Genomic DNA, 13735 nt, shown 5'->3' on the forward strand with positions numbered 1-13735 from the left:
AGGCTGAAGGCTAGGGGTTGTGTTCACATGCTGTTCTCTCCTATCCCCTTTTCAGATTTAAACACTCTTACAGCTGAAGAAAATGTCTGTGCCTCTGTTAGTGGTCAAAACAGTTGCTTTTAACCATATTTTGAATTTCAAATTAAAACTTTCTAAGGGTGGATGTGGATTTTTAAAATATTTTTTTTATTTAGCAGTATTAATCCTGATGGCAGTAGCCTTGCTTTTCTCCAATATTTCTTGCAGACAGCTTAAGGGCAGCCTGTGGAGCTGTACTAGTTGGTCACAAATCTACCAGGGGTGTAAGCTTCCCTTGCTCTGCTAATCACAGCCAGAGGGAGATTATCTTCTGAGATCAGTAAGCAAACTCACAGGGGTAGCATTCCTTGGTGATCCCTTTGCCAAACGCTCCAACACTGGACCTCTCCTAGGTCTTGTATATGTCAGTCAGAAGCACCATGCTGCCAGCTTGTACCATTTGCTGTTCTGTCACTCAAGGCCTCATGGAACCTGGATGCAGTTCCAGGTGCTGTTCAGAAGCTGTCAGAGAAGAATCCTCAGTCTAGAGAAGAAGGAACAAGTTTTTAGAGCTGAAGGAGATCAGAGACTTCAGACCACCATCTGTTCTTATCTTACTAGATTGTTGTTGAGGTAGAATCATAGAATTGTCAGGGTTGGAAGAGACCTCAAAGATCATCTAGTTCTAACCCCAGTCCACAGGCAGGGACACCTCACACTGGGTGCCCAGAGCCACATCCAGCCTGGCCTTAAAAACCTCCAGGGATGAGGCTTCCACTACCTCCCTGGGCAACCTGTTCCAGTGTCTCACCACCCTTATGGTGAGGAACTTCTTCCTAATATCTAATCTAAACCTTCCCTCCTCTAGCTTGGATCCATTCCTCCCTAGTCCTGTCACTACTTGACTCCCTAAGAAGTCCCTCCCCAGCTTTCTTGTAGCCTCTTTCAGATACTGGGAGGCCACAATGAGGTCTCCTCAGAGCTTTCTCTTCTCCAGACTGAACAGCCCCAACTCACTCTGTCTTGCAGAGGAGAGGAGCTCCAGCCCTCTGATCATCCTTTGATCATCCCCGTGGCCCTTCTCCTGACACATTCCAGCACCTCCATATCTTTCTTGTAATAGGGGCTCCAGGTACCTACTGCTGTCAATAGAAGTAACTTCGTGTGTTAGCTTTCTGATCTCAGGAGGTGACAGATGAGATCTTTGCAGTGACAGTGCAGGACTGCTGAGTGACCTGCTCTTCTGGAGTGTTTCCTGCCCTCTCACCTCTGTCACAGAGGAGTGGTGAGGTTTGTATGCAGGATTGGGTGTTAGCATGAATGCTCAGTGTTTGTCCTGAGGTTGAGGCCAGCAGGACTTGCAGTGCTGTGTCACAGCACAGACAGCAGGGTGTCTGACCAGCTGGCAAGAGACACCAGCTCACCACCACGGCTCCCTGGGCTGCTGGCACCAGCATGTGAACCCAGGCATGCAAACAGCAGTGACTCCTGCTAAATATTGTTACTGGATGGTGATGTTTCATGTGGAGCTGAACTTCCTTCCACAGCAAACTGATTGTGGGCACCTTGGCCCCTGCAGACATTCATGGTCAGCTCATGAGGTTACTGACGTGAGAAGAAGAAAGCAATAGCTACAATGCTTATAAAAAAGGACTTCCTGCATTTAAAAATAGTGCCTTTTCCACAGTGTTTTTACAAACTGCCCCCTGCCCTGTGGTGCTTCAAGACTCCAGGGAACTGTTCTTAATATGCATTTTAATTTTTCCCCTCTTGTAAGCTGTAGTACTGAGACCCTGAGGCACGTCTCCTTATCTTGCCATTAGGAATGTGTGCACACCCTCTCTGTGCTGCTTTTATTTCCAAGAGTAACACTGTTAATATTTTATATTTCCATGTGTGGTGGGTTTGATTAGTGCAAGGGAGGTTTTATTTTCAGGGCTGATACAATCAGTAGCAGATCTGCTCTACATCCCAGTTTCCCTGGAGATGTCAGCTGTCTTGGGGCAAAACCTGCCTGTCACTTCCAAAGCTTTGGCAAACCAGTTCATGGAATCATGGAATGGCTTAGGTGGGAAGGAACCTTAGAGATCATCTACTCCAACCTCCCTTGCTATTGGCAGGAATGCCTCTTAACTAGACTTGGCTGTTCAAGGCCTCATCCAACCTGGCCTTGAACACCTCTAGGGAGGAGGCATCCACAACCTCCCTGGGAAGCCTGTTCCAGAGTCTCACCACTCTTGTACTGAACAACTTCTTCCTAAGATCCAGTCGAAACCTACTCTCGGCTTAAAACCATTCTCCCTTGTCTTATTGCTGGACACCCTTATGAAAAGTCCCTCTGCAGCTTTCTTTAGGATCCCTTCAAGTATCCTGTAAGGTCCCCCCAGAGAGGCTGAACAACCTCAGCTGCCTCAGCCTATCCTCATAGCAGAGGTGTTCCAGCCCTTGGATCATCTTTGTGACCCGCTTCTGGACTTACTCCAACAGCTCTCTGTCCATCTTATGCTGGGGACACCAGAACTGGACACTGTGTTTGAGGTGGGGTCTCATAAGAGTGGGGTAAAGTGGCAGAATCCCCTGTCTTGACCTGCTGGCCACACTCCTCTTGATGCAGCCCAGGATGTGATTTGCCTTCTGGGCTGCATGGGCAGTGCTGCCTTCTCATGGTTAGCTTCTCATCAGTCGACACTCCCAAGTCTCTTTCTTCAGAGCTACTCTCAACCCATTCTACACCCAGCTTGGATTTATGCCTGGAACTGTCCCAACCCAGATGTTAGGTGGAAATCACTAAGTCCATGAGACACCCATTATGCAAGTGTAGATCTGCTGGCCAGCACCTGTGCTGGGAGTTCTGAGTGTCTGGGTGCTGTGGAACCTGCTGCAGGTTGGCACATGTCTCCAGCAGGCCCAGTGTCTCCTCAGTGTCACACTGCTGGTGCATGCCCAAGCCCCCCACACAGAGCCTGTCCTAGGAACATGAGGCTGCTGTGCAAACACTGCCAAGGCTGATGCAGCTGTCTGGGGAAAGCTGCAGCAGCTCTGGCCTGGAGATGCAGATGCTTTACAGCAGGCACTCATTTTCTTCTGCTTAGTCCCTAGTAGGACATCTTAAAAGTTGGAGTAGTCAAAGCAGGGTTTGGTAATGGAACTTGGGTCAGTACAAGTGTGCTTGAAAACACCCTGCTTGGGTGTATGTGTGTGTAAATGAAATGCACTACTTTCTAGCAGTCATCAAGTAGACCTTTCTCTTTAATTAGTGACCTGCAGAGATGGTTTTAGTTTGGCAATGCAGACTTCTATTGTCTTGCTCCATTTATAAAATATTTAAGTCTCAGGGATTTATTATCCCATTAACCCGAGTGGAATTTATGTGCTTATCTTCTATTAACCTGAACAGAAACAGTCTGGCTAAATCCTTGTTCTTCTATGGGAGACTAGGTCTTTAATTTTTTTTTCTTCCCTCTACATTTCCTTCCCCTCTCTTCTTAAAAAAATCTTTCATTTATTTTTTCCATCCCAGAGTGGCAGGGAGTTGCTCAGGCGAGAGCCATAGCTCAGCAGTGCACTGCCTTGATCTGAAGTATTAACGACTAAGCTCTCTTGCCAGTGAGGAGGCTATGCTGCTGCTAAGGAAAGTCACCTCTTAATGAGTTTTCCATGTTAATCTTCTGGTGATCTCACTGTGACTCTGCTCTTTGGCCAGCCCTAGAGTTGATAAAACTAAAGAAGAGCGTGCAGAAATGTTCTGAAGATGAATGAAGCTCTGGAAGATTCTGAAGGTGTGTTGGGATTGGGTCATTTCTAAGGTTGAAAGTGAGCTTGAGAGACTCAGGGTGAGGATTTTCTTTTGATGACAAACAGTGCTGACTTCATCACAGGATTAGTGGGAATTCCTGCTTGGAATTTTGTGGTTTAGGGCCACAAAAGTGATCACAGGTTTGGAACACTTCTGCTATGAAGACAGGAGGGAGCTGGGGTTGTTCAGTCTGCAGAAGAGAAGGCTCCAGGGAGACCTAATAGCAACCTTCAAGTACCTGAAGGGGACCTACAGGAAGAATGGAGAGAGACTGTTTGCAAAGGCCTGTAGTGATAGGACGAGGGGAAGTGGCTTCAAAATAGAGAAGAGCAGATTTAGATTGGATGTTAGGAACAAGTTCTTTACCATGAGGGTGGTGGAACACTGGAACAGGTTGCCCAGGGAGATAGTTAGGGCCCCATCCCTGGAGATATTCAGGGTGAGTCTCAAGAGGACTCTGGGCAGCCTGATCTAGTTGAGGATGTCCCTGCTGACTGCAGAGGGAGTTGGACCTTTGGAGGTCTGTTCCAACCCAGACCATTCTATGCTGATTCTGTGCATTTGATTTCTAGCAGCTTATTCTGTTTGTGTAGAATAGGATCTGGAGCTCTGTGTAGTCATTTTATGCCCTTTTCGCTTGTGGTGTATTCTGGTCTCACTTTTCAAAGGCTGGTTTTGCTGCTCACATGACCTTCACTGTGGAGACCCTCTCCACACCAGCCCTTTCTCCTCTGTTCCTGTTCACCCTGCTGAAAGGAGCCTGGTGCACGCTCTCTTGTCACCCTAAACATCTTCAAGATGTGTTTGTAATGGGAGCCAACATTGCTTAAAGAGAAAAGCTGACAGGGTGCTGTGTTACCATGTGCTAATTTAATGGGAATGCCCAAGGGAAGTTCTCAGGAATGGTTTTGTCATTAAAAAAGATCTATCTGTGGCATTGAGGCCATGGTAAATATATTCTTGCTATTCAGATGTTGGAGTGAAAGAGCTAATTCATTACTTGAATTAGTTTGTAGTGTACTTTACATTATTGTAATATGTAGCATTGGAATAATGGACTGAAAATAGGTAGGTGCACATTCTGTTCAGCACAGCAGCTCAATAATTCACTTGGCAAAAGCTGCTCTAATAATCCGTGAGCTGTGAAATGTACTTGAAATGCCATTTGCAATTAAAAACTTTCAGAACTGGATGTTGGCAGTGCTTGCACTGCTCCAACCTAAGCTGCTTTGTGACACAGGCAGTGGGGGATCCAGCTCTTGGTGTGTTTTCAATATTAGTTTAACTGCTCAGGGTTTTTTTTTTAATATTTAAACAGAACATTTGCTGTTGACACAGTAAACTCTACCCTTCTGATTTTGCACTCATAGGAAGGAAAGAATGCAATCAAGAACACAATAAATTTTGTAGTGCTTTCTGTGGTCCCCAGGTTACCGCCTTAGTGAATCAAGAACAGTTGTTCAGGTTTTTTTATTGTGTTCCACAGATCTGCTCAGTATCACCTCTGCAGGAAGAAATACCTATGAATACAGTGGGGTTTCTGGAAAACCTTGAATGGTAGCAATGCTGGAAATTCAGCATCAGGTAGTCACTTTTAAACAGCAAAAATCTGAAAGCCTAGAAGCGGGTGCCACAGAGATTGCCCAGCTGTTGTGCTCTGTGTGCCTGCCCCTTGCTGTGTGCCCTGCAGCAGTGCCCAGGGGCTGACCTGTGGGTCAGGCCCCCCAGTGCTGTGCACCCTGCAGGGTCAGTACAGATGCAGGCTGGGTTTCCATAATGGCAGGCCCCTCTACCCTTGATTATCAGCAGTGAAGACAGTCTAGCTCCTCAGCTTTGTGTCTGTGTCAAGGTGGACAGGAGCTGTTTGGGAATCTCTTCATTCTGGCCCCTGCCATCTCCTGGGGCTGGTCCTCCCTTGAGGGAGGTCCCCTTCGTAGGCAGGCTGGCCCCCAAACCAAGGGAAGGCTGTGGGACTAGAACTGCTCTCTGGCAGAGAGGTGTAGTGTCGGGAGGAGCTGTTGTAAAAAGGGAAATTGATCAGCATTTGGATCAGCTGTTTAATTCCTAATTTGGGAATTTCTTGCATAATAAACCACTTTAATTCAGCTCAGCTCTCTTTAAGAACACTTTAGCCTGTATGACTTGAACTCTGTGTGGGGGAGACGTGGCACAGTGCCAGCCTACAGAGGCACAGTTTGTACATATTTTGCAAACAGTGCTTTTCTGGGTTTCATTTTTCCTTGCAATTATGAATCATTTTGTAAAGGAAGTGACTCCTCTTTTGCTGTGGGAGGGGCAAGGATCATGTAAACTCACTTCATATGCTGCCTGCTGAAACGGATCAGTGGGCACTGTGGGAAAGTGTAACATGGTGAAGCTTCACCCCCTTCTGCCAGCCTTGACCCATTCTCTCAGTTGGTAGTGAGCTGATGCAATCAAAAAACCCTACCCAGATAAAAATGGAAAGCAGGTTGTAGCCACTGTAGTCACTGTGGCTGTGGTTAGCAGTGACTAAGGGCAGAGGGGATCTGCAGTGGGTTGTTGGCACATCAGTTTGGCCTGGGAATCTCACTGCATGGCTCATGTTTTGTCATGTTTGGTGCTTGGTTATGCTTGCTTGTTTGGGTGGGAGAATCTAGATTGTGCCCCAGCATTGGTTTCTGACCTGGATCAAAAGGCTTCAGCAGAAGAGCTCTGTGGAAAGGGAAAGTGGTTCTGGCCTGTTAGGAGATGAGTGTGGAACATCTGCCATGCAAGCAGCTGCTCATCAGAGGGAATGCACAAGATGGCTTGAGATGATTCTAGACTAGATCAGTATCTGCATCTGTTTACTGCTGTGTTGTTTGCTTTCCTTCAGACAATGGTCATTCTGGCAGGCTCTGCTGGGCCAGCTCTGCTCTCAGCACCCATTTCTGGTCAGCAGCTCCTTCACACATCCAGTTCATTGCAACTTTTTATTGAGACTATTTGAAGGACTCACCATGCTGACTAATGGCTGGAGTCAAACAACTAAAAGAGATTCCTGCTTGATAGGTGGATTAATGTTTAGAGAAGACCAGAAAAGGATCAAGAGGATTCTCAGGCTTGGGGAAACCGAAGCTGCATCATGTTCTGAGCAGACTTACATTGGTGTGTGCTTACAGCCCAGAAGGCCAGTGGCATCCTGGGCTGCATCAAAAGAAGCATGGCCAGCAGATGGACAGAGGTATCACAGCATCACAGTATATCAGAGTTTGGAAGAGATCATCAGCTCCAACCCCTCTGCCAGAGCAGCATCACTTAGGGTAGTCTGCACAGGAATGCATCCAGGTGGGGTTGGAAAGCTTCCAGAGGAGACTCCACAACCCCCCTGGGCAGCCTGTTCCAGGGCTCTGTCACCCTCACTGCAAAGAAATTTCTCCTCATGTTGAGCTGAAATCTTCTCTGGTCAAGTTTGAACCCATTGGTCCTTGTCTGATCACTGTGTATCACCCAAAAGAGCCTGGCCCCCTCCCCTTGACACCCACCCCTCAGCTATTTATATATGTTGATCAGATCCCCTCTCAGGCTTCTCTTCTCCAGACTAAACAGCCCCAGGGCTCTCAGTCTCTCTTCATAGGAGAGATGCTCAAATCCTCTAATCATCCTTGTGGCTCTTGTGCTTCTGCCACTTTACTCTGCTCAAGTGAGACCTCACCTGGAGTACTGTGTCCAGCTCTGGAATCCTCAGTACAGGATGGACATGGACCTGATGAAGCAGGTCTAGAGGAGGGCTGTGAAAATAATCAGGGTCTGGAACACCTCTGCTATGAGGACAGGCTGAGGGAGTTCATCCTGGAGAAGACTCCAGGGAGACCTAATAGCAACCTTCTAGTACCTGAAGGGAGCCTACAAGAAGGATGGAGAGAGACTGTTTGCTAAATGCCTGTAGTGATAGGACAAGGGGCAATGGCTTCAAACTAGAGAAGAGCAGATTTAGATTGGATGTTAGGAACAAGTTCTTTACTATGAGGGTGGTGAAACACTGGAATGGGTTTCCCAGGGAGTTGGTTGGGGCCCCATCCCTGGAGATATTCAAGGTGAGGCTCAACAGGGCTCTGGGCAACCTGATCTAGTTGAGGATGTCCCTGCTGATAGCAGAGGGGGTTGGACTAGATGATCTTTGGAGGTCCCTTCCAACCCAAAGCATTCTATGATTCTATGACATATCTTATTATTGAGGAGAGTTGGAAAGGGGTGTGAAGCAGGAGGCAGGAAAAGACAAGCTTGAAAAAAGTCCTTCTTTTTTTTTTTTTTTTTTTTTTGTTAGTTTGGTTGTTACCTCATTTCAGTTCAGAAAAATCTCAGAGATGAGAAGCTTAAAGTGACTGCAAATGCAGTTTGCTCTAGCTGCAATCCGAGCAGACATTTAGCAGATTTCATTTTTTTTGTTTGCTGTTAGGGTTCAAAGCTTCATGTGTATGTTTTTTGCTGCAGTCTGTTTCACAAGTGAGGTAGCAATGATTGCATGCTCTTCCCCAGTCATTTTCACAACATTCCTTTTCAAGTTTATTAGTGCAGCAAGTGAAGGGTAGCTGAAACAATCCAGCAGTTTCTTTTAGGTTCTTATACTGCTGAAATGCCTGAGCAGATTGCTGTCAGAATTGCTAAATAAATGTTTCTGGTTAGATAGAGACCTTGTGTTGCAAGTTGCACAGCATGTGGGGGCAGTTCTTTCAGGTATTACAGAGTCAGGGAATGGTTTGAGTTGGGAGGGACCTTAAAGATCATCTGATTCCAACACCCTGGCCGTGGGCAGGGTCACCTCCCACTAGAGCAGGTTGTTCAAGGCCTTGTCTAGCCTGGCCTTGAACACTTCCATGCTTGGACCATCCACATATTCTCTGGGCAACCTGTTCCAATGCCTCACCACCCTCATGGGGAAGAATTTCTTCTTGATGTCTCATCTCAATCCAGTTTCTTCCAGTCCAGTTTGAGACAGATTATATTACCCCTTGTCCTGTCACTCCATGCCTTTGTCAAAAGCCCTTCTCCAGCCCTTCAAATCTTGAAAGGCTACCTTTAGGTCTCCCTAGAGCCTCTTCTCCAGGCTGAACAAACCCCAACTCTCTCAGCCTGGCCTCACAGCAGAGGGCTTCCAGCCCTCCCAGCATTGCTGTGGCCTCCTCTGGCCCAGCTCCAACAGGTTTCTGCCTGTGCTGTGCTGAGGACTCCAGAGCTGGCCCCAGCACTGCAGGTTGGGAGTTTCAGCAGAGCAGCTGTGCCCCACACTGCTGGGGATCAGCCCAGGACACAGCTGGGGCTGGGCTGGGGGTGCCTGGTGCTGGCTCATGTTCAGCTTTGCACCCAGCAGCACCCCCAAGTTCAACAGAGCCAAGCTCCAGAAAATAGGGTCCTGTGGCACCATCCCTTCTGCAGTTTCTAAGCAGCTCTTGTACACTCATCTCCTGTTTTTGTTGTCGTACATGTTTCTGTGGAGATGGATGATCTGAGGCTGTCCCTAGCTGTTTTCATTCAGGGATGCACATTCTGTGTCTGACATTCCCAGGACACCTACTGCTTTGGGATTTGGAGGTGCTGTGGATTTGTTTGCCCCACTCAATGGTATTCTCTTTTCTGTGTGGCTTAGAGTCAGCCAGCTTGTTCCCTCTGTGCTCACAGCATCCATTACAGGCAGAGTGTTTCTTTAACAAGCTATCTTTAAATCTTTTAATGAGGAGAGAGCTGCATTTTACAGCCACTGTAAGAGTTTATGTTACTGTCATGTTATTGCCATGCCTGCACTACATGGAGAGTCACAGCAGTGTTTAGTCTGCTGGGACACTTTGCACAGAGCAAACATCCTGGTTATGGAAGCAAACTCAGCACCACCCAGGGGTACCACTGACAGAACCTCAGACCACAGCAGTGCTGGCTTCCTGAGCAAAAACCTTTCCCTGGCATGGCAGAGTTAACAGAGGCTGTGCACACAGGTGGTGAAATGTGGTAAAGGTGGAAGAAACAGAAGGTTTCTTCTGTTAGCATTAAAGTGCTGAGTGTGGGACAGAAAAGCAGCTGAAAGGTGGCTGAGATGCTCCTTCCTTTGCAGAATGGAGTTCTGTTAACACTCGACAAAGCCATGGCAAACAGCTGGCAAGCCAGCAAAGAGGAGACATCCTCCATGCTGTGGAAGCCAGCATGGAGCAGATGAGCACAGGAGGCCTCATGGCAGCACCAGGGTGAACTGGGCATCCATGCTGGCAGTGAGGCACTGCCTGGGCTTGTTCAACCACCACCATGGCAGAGATGTGTCCAGAGCAGGGTTTGGCATGGTGAGCTGTGACCCATCCTGTCCTGGCAGGCTCTGCTGAGCAGTGTGGCAGACCTTGGGGCAGAGGTGGTGCAGCTGGTCCTTGCCCTGCCCCTGCCAGCTGCACAGTGACACACAGAGAGGTGGCCCTGCCTAAGTGCTTGTGTGTGGCTGCTGAGGGCATCAGTGGCACACAGAGAGGTGGCACTGGCTAAATGCTTGTGTGTGGCTGCTGAGGGAATCACAGTGGCACACAGAGAGGTGGCACTGGCTAAATGCTTGTGTGTGGCTGCTGAGGGCATCAGTGGCACACAGAGAGGTGGCACTGGCTAAATGCTTGTGTGTGGCTGCTGAGGGGATCACAGTGGCACACAGAGAGGTGGCACTGGCTAAATGCTTGTGTGTGGCTGCTGAGGGAATCACAGTGGCACACAGAGAGGTGGCACTGGCTAAATGCTTGTGTGTGGCTGCTGAGGGCATCACAGTGGCACACAGAGAGGTGGCACTGGCTAAATGCTTGTGTGTGGCTGCTGAGGGCATCAGTGGCACACAGAGAGGTGGCACTGGCTAAATGCTTGTGTGTGGCTGCTGAGGGGATCACAGTGGCACACAGAGAGGTGGCACTGGCTAAATGCTTGTGTGTGGCTGATGAGGGAATCACAGTGGCACACAGAGAGGTGGCACTGGCTAAATGCTTGTGTGTGGCTGCTGAGGGAATCACAGTGGCACACAGAGAGGTGGCACTGGCTAAATGCTTGTGTGTGGCTGCTGAGGGCATCAGTGGCACACAGAGAGGTGGCACTGGCTAAATGCTTGTGTGTGGCTGCTGAGGGAATCACAGTGGCACACAGAGAGGTGGCACTGGCTAAATGCTTGTGTGTGGCTGCTGAGGGAATCACAGTGGCACACAGAGAGGTGGCACTGGCTAAATGCTTGTGTGTGGCTGCTGAGGGAATCACAGTGGCACACAGAGAGGTGGCACTGGCTAAATGCTTGTGTGTGGCTGCTGAGGGGATCACAGTGGCACACAGAGAGGTGGCACTGGCTAAATGCTTGTGTGTGGCTGCTGAGGGCATCAGTGGCACAGAGAGAGGTGGCACTGGCTAAATGCTTGTGTGTGGCTGCTGAGGGCATCAGTGGCACACAGAGAGGTGGCACTGGCTAAATGCTTGTGTGTGGCTGCTGAGGGCATCAGTGGCACACAGAGAGGTGGTCCTGGCTAAATGCTTGTGTGTGGCTGCTGAGGGGATCACAGTGGCACACAGAGAGGTGGCACTGGCTAAATGCTTGTGTGTGGCTGCTGAGGGAATCACAGTGGCACACAGAGAGGTGGCACTGGCTAAATGCTTGTGTGTGGCTGCTGAGGGAATCACAGTGTCACACAGGGCTGCTGCAGGGCTGGCTTCTCCAACCCTTTCTTGCAGGTTGTACAGTGGAGAGCACAGCAGGAAGAGGCTGCTGAGCTGGAAGCTGCTGTGGCTGCCAGAAGAAAAGAAAAAGAGGATGAGAAAGAAAGGCTGCAGAAGGAGCAGGAGAGGATTCGCAGAGCTGAGGAGAGCCAGAAGGTATGAGAAGGTTTTATGCTTTATACTGGGAATGCATACAACTGCCATAAAAATAACCAAACCCAAACTTTAACTGCCCTTCTTGCCCTCTCTTCTTGTAAGGTGTTGGGTGCTGGTGTGGAGGTGGGCAAACACTTAGCTGAGCCTTGCTACTGTCCCCGCTAGCCTAGTTGTCTGCTCTTACACCCCCAGAGGAGTGCACACCAGTGAGTGTGTGCCAGGCTGTGCCACAGAACCAGTGCAGAGGCAGTGCTGGCTCTAACTCCTGCAGCTCTGTGCTGTGCCAAGGGCTGCCAGCACTGTCAGTGCTGCTGGATTAGTAACTCCTGCAGCTCTGTGCTGCCCAGCACTGTGCCAAGGGCTGCCAGCACTGCTAGTTCTGCTGGGTCTGTCACTCCTGCAGCTCTGTGCTGCCCAGCACTGTGCCAAGGGCTGCCAGCACTGTCAGTGCTGCTGGGTCTGTCACTCCTGCAGCTCTGTGCTGCCCAGCACTGTGCCAAGGGCTGCCAGCACTGCTGGTGCTGCTGGGTCTGTCACTCCTGCAGCTCTGTGCTGCCCAGCACTGTGCCAAGGGCTGCCAGCACTGTCAGTGCTGCTGGGTCTGTCACTCCTGCAGCTCTGTGCTGCCCAGCACTGTGCCAAGGGCTGCCAGCACTGCTAGTTCTGCTGGGTCTGTCACTCCTGCAGCTCTGTGCTGCCCAGCACTGTGCCAAGGGCTGCCAGCACTGTCAGTGCTGCTGGGTCTGTCACTCCTGCAGCTCTGTGCTGCCCAGCACTGTGCCAAGGGCTGCCAGCACTGCCAGTGCTGCTGGCTTAGTAAATCCTCCAGCTCTGTGCTGCTCTGTGCTGTGCCAGGGGCTGCCAGCACTGCTGGATCTGTAACTCCTGCAGCTCTGTGCTGCCCAGTGCTGTGCCAAGGGCTGCCAGCACTGCAGTGGGTGCTGCAATGCAGCAAGGGAGCCTCACCCCAGGGTGCCTGCAAGAGAGGCAGTGCAGTGAGTAGCCTGAAGCACAGGGTTGGTATTCCCCATGGCAGGGCAGCAGGAGGCTGTCATGTTTCCTAAGCACTGCTGTGGTGACTCCTGGGAAGTGGCTTTGGTCCACGAGTCTGAACTTGAGGCTCACAGAAGATGAGAGCTCAGCTGCAGCACCTGCAGTGTTTTCAGCAGCTCAAGCTGTGTCACAGAGCCACAGAATGGAAAAGACCTTTAAGATCATTTAGTCCAACTATTCTCTAACTCTGCCAACCACTGCTAAGCAATGTCCCTCAGCACCACATCTCTGCCTCTTTGAAGCACTTCCAGGGATGGGGATTCAGCCACCTCCCTGGGCAGCCTGTTCCAGCCTTTGAGAACCCTTTCAGTCAAGAAGTTTTGTCTAATATCCAACCTAAATCTCCCCTTCTGCAACTTGAGGCTGTTTCTTCTCATTGTCACTTGTTACTTGATGTATTTGTGTGGACCTTTATGTTTAAATGCTATGGCAAAACTCCAGGAGGTTATTTTAGTAGCACTTTACCTTTTTTTCTGATTATTTTACACTAAAGTCTGGCATGATTATTGTCCAGCTCTTGTCTGATGTATTTAAGACTGCATCATTATGCCTGGGAAAAAAAATTGGAGACATGTCATTGATTCTCATTGCTTTGTCTTTCAAATGCTGGTGGGTCAAGAGTGTCTCTTGAAGGACTCCTCATGCTAACACCTTTGCAAGAAGGGCCTCTACATCTGTGCTCTTCCAGCATGCCAGTTGGAAGCAGATTTAAGTCAAAAAAAGGCTGAACTGTTCCAACTGGAGTATTTTCATGATGCCTCTGAAGGCTTTGGTGACATCAGGATGTGTCACACTACAGAAAGCTTGCGTGAAAGAAGGAAGGAAAAGAAGAATCTGTACATGCATTATCATCTTTGCTCTTGAGATTTGTTGCCTTCTTGTTTATTTATCTGCCAGGTTTCTGCCTTACTGGAGTTTGCTGATGATACTCCAGCCTGGCCAGCTGGACACACTGGAATCTGATTGGGTTCTTGTGTTGGTGGAGCTGTCACAGTGATAGTCCTTGCAGGGTGAGAAAACAACACACACAAACCT

At 49.2% G+C, this 13735-nt stretch overlaps 1 protein-coding gene across 1 annotated transcript in view; it reads left to right on the forward strand.

Moving 5' to 3' along the window:
- Positions 1–13735, forward strand: part of CCDC148 (coiled-coil domain containing 148) — a 54990-nt gene that overhangs the window by 25242 nt on the left and 16013 nt on the right. Inside the window, exon 10 of the mRNA XM_054381262.1 lies at positions 11507–11647. Coding sequence (XP_054237237.1) covers positions 11507–11647 — 141 coding nt within the window. The remainder of the gene's footprint in view (positions 1–11506; positions 11648–13735) is intronic.

Source organism: Indicator indicator, chromosome 5 (genome assembly GCF_027791375.1).
Source record: "Indicator indicator isolate 239-I01 chromosome 5, UM_Iind_1.1, whole genome shotgun sequence".
In the NCBI taxonomy this organism is placed as follows: Eukaryota; Metazoa; Chordata; class Aves; order Piciformes; family Indicatoridae; genus Indicator; species Indicator indicator.